Source organism: Eucalyptus grandis, chromosome 3 (assembly GCF_016545825.1).
Source record: "Eucalyptus grandis isolate ANBG69807.140 chromosome 3, ASM1654582v1, whole genome shotgun sequence".
Taxonomy (NCBI): domain Eukaryota; kingdom Viridiplantae; phylum Streptophyta; class Magnoliopsida; order Myrtales; family Myrtaceae; genus Eucalyptus; species Eucalyptus grandis.
In genome coordinates this window covers 11205969-11217087 of record NC_052614.1, presented here as the reverse complement: position 1 = coordinate 11217087, position 11119 = coordinate 11205969, and the positions used below count along the sequence as shown (strand labels likewise).

The 11119-nt window shown below is 39.7% G+C and overlaps 1 protein-coding gene across 1 annotated transcript; it reads left to right on the top strand.

Annotated features, from left to right (window-relative positions):
* The first annotated feature begins 8984 nt into the window (after positions 1-8984).
* Positions 8985-10224, top strand: LOC104436535 (transcription factor MYB87). Its single transcript, XM_010049342.3, has 3 exons — positions 8985-9193; positions 9313-9442; positions 9566-10224. The coding sequence occupies exons 1-3, from the start codon at positions 9058-9060 to the stop codon at positions 10083-10085; spliced, it is 786 nt and encodes a 261-aa protein (XP_010047644.2). The 5' UTR covers positions 8985-9057; the 3' UTR covers positions 10086-10224.
* Positions 10225-11119: the final 895 nt, after the last annotated feature.

Here is an 11119-nt window from a genome sequence, read left to right as displayed (position 1 = left end):
TCCTTTAAAGTTCTGTGTTAGTGAGCATTGAGTTCGGATGCTCCAAAATCATGACCCACCTCGGACCGAACCCTGCCACGAATCTAATGCGAAATGTAGTACTAGACTGTAGACTCTAATGCAAAATGATTTCGAGTGACCGAATGACGACAAAAACTGAGTCAAGACACTATTCTAGAATCCCAGAAATTTTATTGTAAAACTTTATGGAATTACCATAAATAGTTATAGAAATTAGGACACTTGTTTGTGATTTTATGGAATGTGAATCTGTGATTTTTAAAATTTAAATGTTTTAATAATTATTAGAGAAAAAATGTAAATTTTGCATGACGTGTTACTGTTGGAGATTATTCGATGTGAAATGACAAAAGGAAAACGCCACTAAAACAAGTGTTTATTTTTTTTGGTGGTTGCTGTTTGATGTGATTTAACAAAAAGAAGACGTTACTGGAGGAGTGTTTTTTTTGTTGCTCTTGCCGAAGAAGTTAAAAGAAGAGAAAATGTCGCAAAAAAATTTAAATAATCTCCATTAATATTATATTATCTTAAATTTTTTATCATGACAGTTTAAATTATATTTAATGAGTTATATTAGGACACTAAAATTTATTTTTATTTTGAGATATTTATTCTAAATTTCTATTTGAATTTTTTTTTTTTTTTGGGGGGGACAAAAGACATGGAGTCATATAACTATTGGGAGGATTGGATTGGATAGGCGCCGTGATGATGGATGTCGACATTGGAGGGGACAACTGAACAAAGCTATGGTGGGGGAAGGGGAGTAGCTTTGATGCGAAGGGTCTAGCGCTGCTGGTATAATGCTTTTTACGCGGGAGGGCTTCTCTTCATTAAAATTTCAGTTCAGTCCCCCCCCACCCCACCACATTCAAGATGAGGTCCCCGGGGTTGGGTGGGTCCCACTCTATTGACGAAATATCGATGATTTTGTCAGAGAAGAGGAAATTAGACTCACGAGCCGCTTGCCTTTGCTTGTCTCTCCTCTTTTCCGTCAAACCCCCGAGACGTTGACCACAAAATATCTCTTCCCCCCCATTTGGAACTATTTGCCCTCTCGCGTCAAGTCTCGGCTCTCTCGCCATGGCTAAGGTCAAGATTTGCTGGGTTAGTGTGGCATGGTGATCAGTTTCAAGTAATTCTCTGGTCGCTTCTCAAACTCGAGGCGGTTCCGTCCTTGACGCAAGTCGGGTCCATCTTTGACGCGAGTCTGATCGTGCTATGGTGCAAGATAATCCCGACTCTACTCTTTAATAGTCACGTGGTTTTATAGTGGCAATGGACTCACTTCAGATTTCAGATCCGAGCGGTGGTTATGGCTCAAATCAAATATCTTTACTCAAAAGATGTGAAAGTGGCAATGTTTAGTAGGGGTTGCTAGACCTATTAAACGGGTGCATCGGATTGAGATGAAATGATCCAATCGAAGTAAATACGTTTACTTGAGTTGGACCATTTTCATCTCTCCTCCACTTATTTCACCTTAGACTCGACTTATTCACCATGGTGATGATTGACATTGTTGGAGTTGGGTTAGTGTGGTATAGATTCCCCCATCTTTTCTAAAACTCGAAGAGGGGTTTGTCCAAACTCGTACGGTGGTGATGGATCCGCTTTGTTTGAGCAGTGGTTATGACTCGAACCGAAATGTCCTTTACTCGGAGGGGTACAACTTTCTAGTGGTAATGTTTAGTGGGGATCACCAGCGTTGGTCACCCCTTCCAACCCTTTTTGATTATTAAGACTTATTTAACTATAAAGATAGGGAATGAGATCATAAATCTATTGGGTCCTCCATGAGATCCGCGTATTGGATGGTCTAGATCACTCGAGTTGTAACAAAATGAAACTGAATGAGAATTAGAGACAAATGATGCTATGTGCATCAGCAATTTTCCAATTTGAGATTTGTCGGAAGGTGATGGAGAGGATGGGTGGCAGGATTATGAACCAACGAGATCATACTTAATGTTTAATCACTTGCTAAGTACCCTCGCAAGCTTAGTCAAGTTGTCATTAGATTAGAATTTACCAGTTCAGCGACCAAGCTAGTGGGAAGAATTTTAACCTTATCATCACAAATTTTTCCACATACCGTCCGGCCTATAGTTGGAGATTGGATTGGGGTCTCCACTACCGTCCTTTTCGCTTGTCCATTTATTACTTTTTGAATCGTCGTTTTCATGATTTTTTTTCACAATAAAATTTCAATATTTCACGAGCACGGAGACCCGACTACCTATAAATTCCATAATAAACCGGTTAAGTGAGGATCAATCGTGATCATATATTGCTGCCCTTACATGACGATTAGATCAGAGCACCCTCGAATGATTTTGCACCGCGTGTTGAATATTGATAGCAAAAGCTTAAAGATGGTACAAGAATGCTTCATTTTCAGTTTGATCCTGACAAGTAAAATCTTGATCACCGGCCGATGAGAGTCGTCCATAGCGACAAAGTCAAGCTATGACTGAGGAACGGCCACAAAAAAGAAAAAGAGTGGATGAGATTATTAGAATTTACGTAGTTTCAACCTCTCTATATCATAAATCAAATCAAATTCGAAGGAAGAATCGCAAAGTCTTACCCAATGATCCCGTGGAAGACCGTGCATCATATTAAAGTAAGAGATGGTGGAATGTACTTTTAGATCAGGGACAAATTTTACAACGTGGCAGTGATGGGTTGAGCGATTCAAGGCTTGATTTGCAAATTGAATATCACAAGTACTTACCTATTTTCAGTCTAAGAAAATCTTGGTTAATTTGCAAAAGATGGGCCTGAGTTTAGAGGTGAATAGTCAATCTTAGGTTTTTGACTTGTGGGATTCTAGTCACGGTTTTACCCAGTAAATAATTGATGCTTCATTATCGCCTTAAACCGGAAATTTCAACAACGGATGATGTGGGTCTTAACACCAATCGAACCCTTTTCATCAAGCAACGTATGGACAACTTTTGTCATAAAAAAAAATTAAAATTAAAATTCTCGAGTTATTGGGTAGTTGCATAAATCTTTTCCATACCAAATTTAAATTTGAATCTCATTATTCATGAATAAAGATATAATGATTTAGCAAAAGAAACACTTGCAATTGATGGAAACACTATATATTTCACGATTCATGAATAAGATAACCCTTTTCGAGGGTTTCGAAGGTTGTGTCCCTTTGCTAATAGCGGGCTTTCCAGAAAATTCAGAGCTAATGATCGTGTAGGAATCATATGGAAACTTGCGTGAGACCTAAGGTGGAGTTTCAGGGATTTTTCCGAATGCGACCAACTTAGGTTAGTAGACTTGATCTATGCAAGACCTGCTCCTCGCTTGTCTGATGCAACGACACCACGTGGATTCGATTTGATTCGATTGCTAAAATCGATGAGGATGACATTGGGGGCTCATGACCCATGAGTTGTCCTTATCTTCTGTTAATGGTGAAGTAAGACACTTCACTGCATTGCAGTCCCAAGAGGTCCTAGTCGACACCTCGTGAGATATTCCTACAAAGCGTTCGTGGAAGATGCCATGGCTTTCTCTCCTTATCTCACCCTCTAGACCAGGAAACAAAAAGGAGATTTGTCCACTAGTTTCGTTCCGTTTCTAACATATGCTTTGCTCTCAAGGAGATATGCTGCATATATTCCCTCCCGCTACCTCCAAAAATCAAACACCCCCCCGGCGTGACGGTCGGCACAATGCGTTCCTGCAATCTTGACCGGAGGCACGTGCTCAAGACGTGACTAGTCGCGAACAAGAATAGGTCGAGCAAGGTCGCTATCATGGGCTTGCTAGTGTCAACATGTTACTCCTTTGTGTTTTTTTTTCTGTGTGTAAAGATGAAACTATGTAATTGAATTAATCAACGCTAATCCCGTGATTAAGGGTTTTTATTTTTAAAGGAAGGGGGACCGTCAGGTTTAATCCCTGCGAAATTGGCTTTTAGGCACTAAATGAACGTTCATGGGCCGAAAGCAAAAGATTTCAACGGGGAGGAGGCAGGTGAACTGCACTGACACTATTGCTCAAGCAATGACATGTGGAGATCACGAGATCACTGAGATCTTTGATTTTGACAATCGAGCTGATCCAAAGAAATAGGAAATGGCGGCTCCATTGCTCTCCACCACGACTTCTCTTTCTACTTTTGGCCATATTTTCTCTTTTCCCCTTAAAAGTTTATGAGGTTGTGCTTAGACCACCCATCGTTCTTATGCTTGATTTGGAAATCGGGAATCAGATATATTTTTTTTTCATTTATATAGTGTAGACTTATCGAAATAGATCATAAATCCATTTATTAACAAATATTTGATGAATTGAATTATTATATAAGTTAATTATACTTGGGGTTATATACAAGTTTAAATATAATATAAGTTTTAAGTGGGTTATAAATGAGTTTACCACTTATTTAGATTCAATCCACTTATATGATTCTTTCTTCATTCTTTCTCACTTTCACTTGATCTCATGCTCACTCACTTTGCACTCTCACTTCAGTTTTCGTCTAAGTTTTTCCTATATTATGTTAAATATGGAAGTAGTTTAACTATATGAGTTGAGTCAAGTATGGATTGAACATGAGTTACTAATTTTGTATGACAAAAAAAAAAAAAAAAATGAGTCATATAGGTTAAATGGTTAACTTGGGTTGGACCATGATCCAATCTGATCCTCCCGTTTGATAAGTCTAATGTAATATTAGCTATAGTAAGTCAAACTTTTATGTCATTCATACCTAACATTGCAAATCTGGAGAGGAATATTATTTTTGAATGGTTGGATCATACATTCTCTTGTTGTGTAGCCTGACTTAGATGTTATGTTTGGGTCGTGATCACAAGGTACAAGGCGCATGCTTTTAAATATCTACAAGCCACAGTCAGTTAGGCTCAAGATAGAAGAATCGGACAGTCATTGTGTGGTCTGGAAGCCTTGTGAGTCCATACCATCTAAGCCATCAATTTTGCAGGTCCCATCATAGGGTTTACTTGATTGACGGTCCATATGAGCTCAGTCTATATAATCTTTACATGTCTCATCAAACACTAGAAGCGTTTGCACGACTTGGCACCATCTATATAAAAGCTTGTGCGGTTTTATTCACAAGGGAGAGAAAGATGGAGCTTTTCTGTGGCTTATTTCGACAGAATGTCAGTTAGACTGATCTGAAAGAAGAGGGTAAATTGAAATCTAGCTCAATGAATTTATACATAGGGGAAGAAATTCTTTTGGCTAGAATATTTCAATTTCATGTTTGAAGTTTCCTTCCTTTTCAATGCAATTAGGTCACGTTTGGTAGCTTCATGAGTAGCAACCGAAAGTAGCAAATGAAGAAAAACAATTTAGAAGTGACATTCATGATATCATGGTCTTGGGCCTGGAGGCCCGCCCATCATTTGAACTGGCTTAGACAGAAATTCTTGCCCATCAATCAAAGCTTGGTTGGGCTCGAAACCTTTGATCACTGATTTTGTGGGCTTCGACAAGTCTGTCTTCCTTAAGGGGTTTGGCTTCACTAGGCCACTTTAGCACCATGTTATGATGTTACTACTTTATATAGGGAAAATTAGAAATATCATTTCTGGCCTCTTTTTCTTATGTCAAACACCACCCTCGCATTTCAAAATCTGCTCTTTGCATCTCTTCTGTACCAAAAACGTACATTCAAACCTCTTCTCCTCTCAGACCAAAAAAAAAAAAAAAAAACCTCTTCTCCTCTCTCTTCTTGTACCCTTTCTCTCTCCTTACGCACAAGATTGTGGCACAGCAACGATGGAGAGCCACCCCCGCAATTATCAGCCGCCAATCTCTGCGTCGAGCTTGCCGTAGTAGCACGGCCATGCGATCTTGACCTAAGCTCATGCCTCATAATAGCTTTGCGTGGCTGCCACGATCAATAGCAAAGTCTTTATGACCAAGTTGGCGAGCTGTGCGAACTTTATAGCAAGGCCCAATCGTGATTGCCAGTTCAAAGTCATCCCTGAAGCTAATCACGGTGTGGTTCTTGGCCTTACATGTGAGGTCAGCGCCAGTTGTAGCGGCCTCCGCAGGAGTGACGATGGTGCTCATGGTAGATAGATTGAGATGTAACGATGGGCAATTTGGGATGGCAAGATGGTAATTTTTTTTTTTTTTTTGGGTGGAAGGCAAGATGGTAACTTATGCGTGATTAAAAGATGCAATTTGAAACTTAATGCACGAAATGAAGATGGGGATCTGCAGATTTTGAGAACTCAAGATGATATTTGATATGTGAGGTGCAAACCGAGGAGTATTTTCCCTTTGTCCTTTTCTCGTTGTCTATGTGATTGGTCTAACTTGTGCATCATGGCTTTTAAGGCCTTGACTTTAGGATCTAACCAATCCATCAAGCCTAGAATTTCCACAAGGCCAAACTTTCTTGAATGATCCACATTACTTCTGATTCTATTGTAACAAAAGATTCCCATTTCATATGGAAAGGCTCATATCGATAATTATGATTTTATGTATGGACAATTCCTCAATATCTTGTTCATTCACAATAAAATATTTTCTTTCTGCGATGGTAAATAAAAAAGAAAAGCTTTTTTGGAGAGAGATATTATTTTATCAATTGAGTCACATATATCTAACATATTCATGCCGGATGACTTTTCACAAAGTGGTGATGAAATGTCTAACTTGTACCGATCTTTACAAGTGTTACCCTTAGGATAGCATGTTCTTATTCTTCAATTTCCAATTCAACATGATTACTCCAAATGATATATTGTACTTCTAAGTAACATTTCTATAAAGTCCACATAGATTCTGTACATTTCTTCAATTGCTCAAGCTCTAGTGAGTGTAGCTCGAACCGCACAAAAACTTCCTTGTATGCCAACATAGAGATTTAGTTTAACAACGTCATTTCTTCCGGGAAATCATCAATTACAGAGCTCGAGCCCTTATTCAATTCTCACGAGAGCGTTAGCTCATAATATTTCATCATGACAGCACAAAATGTCTTATCAAGCTTTGAAGTTGTTAGCGAGACACGACTGGCGCGCGTCCTATGATTCTTGTCAACCCATCTAGAAGCACATGTCCCAAAGTAAATTGCAATACTTATTGTAAGTCCAAGATTTTTCTATCCGCTTGTAGAATAGGCAAAACCAGCTTTCTCACGGGAATGTATCATCATGCACCGAAGGTTATAATGTAGTTGAACGATCTCTCTTCTTCCTGGCAATCATCGAGTACAGAGCTCACGCACTTATTCAATTCTCATAAAAGTGTTACGTCATATTACATAATCGTTACGTCATATTATATCATCATTGATGGCGCAAAATATCCCACCAAACTTTGCAGAGGTTATTAGCGAGAAACCAGCGAAACGCGTGTCCAGCGACCGTCGTCGACCCGTCTAGAAGCACGTGTCGTGAAGTAAATCACGACACCTCTGGAAGTCCAAGATTTTCATCGCGGGAAGTGCATCATCATGCACCGAAGGTTCTAAGTTAGTTTAGAGGTCAAGTCGTGATTGCAATCCTCATTTCCGTCGAGAAAATTAATGTTTTTCCCTCGCTTCACCCAAAACGAGGTCAAAAAACATTAAATCGCGTCGCTATTCCTTCTAGGACAGCAACGTGGGCAGAGCGCCCTCGATTAATATAAGGTTTCTTTGGTTCTCTACTCAGAATTCACAATGACGGCCGCCCGAAACTGTAGAAAATCACCGTGTTCCCCCTCCACGCACACATCGCCCGCATTGACCCACAAGCGAACAACGAAAAGTAGCTTCAGAATTGTAAAACTCGTGCCTTGACTTTTACTTCAATCATAGTGACTAGACATAAATAATAAAAAAACAAAAAATCTCAAACTTTTACGTGTCGACTAAACATATCTTAACTTTCAAAAATGACCTAAAAAGAACCATAAACTTTTGCCCCGGAGGCAAAATCACTTTTGGCATAGACGAATTTCAAAAATGTTAATACCATGAAAAACAAAAAAATGATGCACTCCAAACTAATTCTGAGACTACTAAAAATTTTAAATATGATACACTTTTGACAAATTTATCATAAATTTATATATTTGTAACACATTTATCTTATATTAGTTTTCATTAAATTTTACCATCAAATTATTGATTAAATAATACGTGACAATTGACTGATATACTAGTTTGGAATTTTACTTTCTATTTGTCACAATTGTATTATTTTTGTATTTTTGTGTTAATAATTTAATTTAACGGATAATATTGTCATAAATGCATCAATTTGGAAATTTTGACTGTCAAAAAATTAGTTTGAGATAAATTTATCATAAATATATTAATTTGGAGTTTTTTTGTAGTTATTTGAGATAAATTTATTACAAGTGTACCGATTTGAGGTTTTTAATGATCAAAAAATTAATTTTGATTAAATTTATCGCATGTATACTAGTTTAGGATTTTTCGTAATATTAATCTTTTCATGAAGGATACCAGCAACGATGGTTTAGGCTCTCTTCCTCTCACGAATGGAAGGAGTTCGAATCCTCATGGTCACTTGGGGTCTTAAGTGGGACGCCGGGGGGTGGGTCTTCCCACTTATATGTATCCCCCAGTTTATTTGCCGGCTGCAGGCTATACGAGTTCCTCAGTCACAAAAAAAAAAAAAAAAAAAAATATTTTCATGAAAGATACAATTGGTACACAGTTGTCATTTATTATGATGGACTTTTCAACCATCGAGTTATAAATACATATAATACCAGCATCTTTTTTAATTAAGTTCGCACGCGGATAACGATCACACGGGGCGATTGAACCACTTAATCGGAGCCTTGGTGAAGGGCTTGATGGGAGACACATTGTTCTTTTTTATTAAACTGAAGAGTCAAACCCATGGTCAAAATAAGCTTCTTTGAAAAGTCCCTAAACGTGTGTGTATATATATAATACCCACACACAAACCATCAATCATCGAGAACCATCCTCTCTCTCTGTCTCTTGTCTCTGTCTCTACGCGCGCCGGTGTAGCTGCGGGGGAGTAAGCGACGCTCCGAACCATGGGAAGAGCTCCTTGCTGCGACAAAGCCAGCGTCAAGAGAGGGGCGTGGTCTCCTGAAGAGGATGCCATCCTCATGAGCTACATACAGCAGCATGGCTCCGGCAATAACTGGATCACTCTCCCCGTCAGAGCTGGTAAAAAATGAAACTTGTCTTCTTCTTCTTCTTCTGCTTGTTCAAGTGTGGTTTGACCCGAGTGTGATTCTGCATACGGTACTGGGGTTTCTGAATGGTATTGGTGCTGTTACGAATAGGGCTGAAGCGGTGCGGCAAGAGCTGCAGGCTGAGGTGGCTCAACTACTTGAGGCCGGACATCAAGCGTGGCGGCTTCTCTGAGGAGGAAGACAATGCCATTTTGACTTTCTACTCTGTTTTCGGGAGCAGGCAAGTTTCGATTTTTACGCTGCCGCTCCGCTCGACTCTTGTTCTGATTATGACGCGAAATCAATTCTGCTTGTGGATTTGAGTTTTTTGAGTGATTCGTGTTTCATGTTTTACCGTGACCAGATGGTCGCTGATATCTTCGAGACTGCCCGGAAGGACGGACAACGACGTGAAGAACCACTGGAACACCAAGCTGAAGAAGAAGCACCTCTCTGCGGGGAAAGCGGCTTGTCTCAGGAGAGATAAAAATCGGAACTTGGGCGGGCCCGCGGTCCCCGACGTTCCTAAACTCGAGACCCACGATGATCATATCGTAGATTCATCATCCTATTGCTTGTACAACAACAGTTTCAGCTCGTTGCCCCAGTTACACGCGAGCCCTGGCCATCAAGAACACAGTAGCTTCGATCACCAGGACCAGAAAGCACCTAGCTTTGTAGCTCCGACCGTAATGGCAAGTTCGGATTTTGGCACCGGTGGGAACAACTTCGGCGCCGCCTCTTCAACATCGCCTCAGGAGGTCTCGAGCCTCTCCAGCGCCTCGTCTTCTCTGGCGTTTCCAGGGAACGATGAAGCCAACGCGGAGGAGGAGCAGATCTTTCTGGATTTCGACTACGATATCCTGAATAGTTTTTGGTCGTGAACAAAGAGCACGGTTTCATTCGGCTGACATAGCTTTAGCTTGTTGATTGATTAACTGGGGACCCAGAAACGGATTCAGGAGAGATTAGATGTTGTTTAAAGCTAGGAAAGTACATGAAAATGGAGTGTTGAAGGCTGAAGTTTGTCTATGTTAAAAGTAAAGATTGTTGTTTTTGAGTGTTTTCGGCAAATGGCTAGCAGCGCAACGCGTGGGAGAGACGGGAGAGAGCTTTGGATGTCGCTGTCTGAAAGGGCTAGTCAGCACAGTTTCAGTTTCGCCTCTGACCGGTCAAGGGTTCATCAAGCTTGCATGTCTCTCTCTTTCTCCTGCAATGGATCGAACGGATCTCTCTACTCTCTCTCTCTCTCTCTGCGCGAATGCTGTGTTTGTCCTCTCTTCGTCCTTCTATATTCGAGCGAAAAGACGAGGCAAGATCGGAACATGGACATGATATTATAATACACACGCATCCGTCGCACTGAGGTTGCTTGTTGACTCGTGGAAGGGGGAAGGACAAGTGCATTCCAAAGTCTCTGAAGTCCTAATTGTATATTGTTTTCATTTGGTGCTTATACTTTATGATTTATAAACAGAAACATGTCTTAAATTTAGAACAAGATTATGAATATACAAGAGTTAAAATGTACAAGAGCTGCAAGATGCCAAGATTTTTAACAAGTTCTTCGAAACAAGCTCAATTTGGCTTTACGTGACTGTTACGTGTATCATTTCCGCAAAGTTGTTGTCCCCAAAAACTCAAAGAATTTAATTAGTGATCAGAGTCTAATTGAGGATGCTTTTTTTAGGGGTTGACTAATCAAGGATAAATGGCCAATTAAAGTACTGAATTCAAATTCAAATATATTAGAAAATCCCTTATAATGTTTTGAAGATAACAAAATAAATCAAATGCTAGTAACGTATTTAATGATTAAGTAACAGACTATGTAGATGATAGAACCTGTTAAATATATTTTCAAGAACTATACTTGGAAAAACTAGAAGATAGACTCTATGTTGGAGCTAAACTTACT

Excerpts from the sequence above, each read along its gene's own strand:
- LOC104436535 (XM_010049342.3), top strand. The coding sequence starts at position 9,058 with ATGGGAAGAGCTCCTTGCTGCGACAAAGCCAGCGTCAAGAGAGGGGCG. Across the intron at positions 9,194-9,312 it reads CACTCTCCCCGTCAGAGCTG|GGCTGAAGCGGTGCGGCAAG; the intron begins GTAAAAAATGAA and ends TGTTACGAATAG. Across the intron at positions 9,443-9,565 it reads TACTCTGTTTTCGGGAGCAG|ATGGTCGCTGATATCTTCGA; the intron begins GCAAGTTTCGAT and ends TACCGTGACCAG.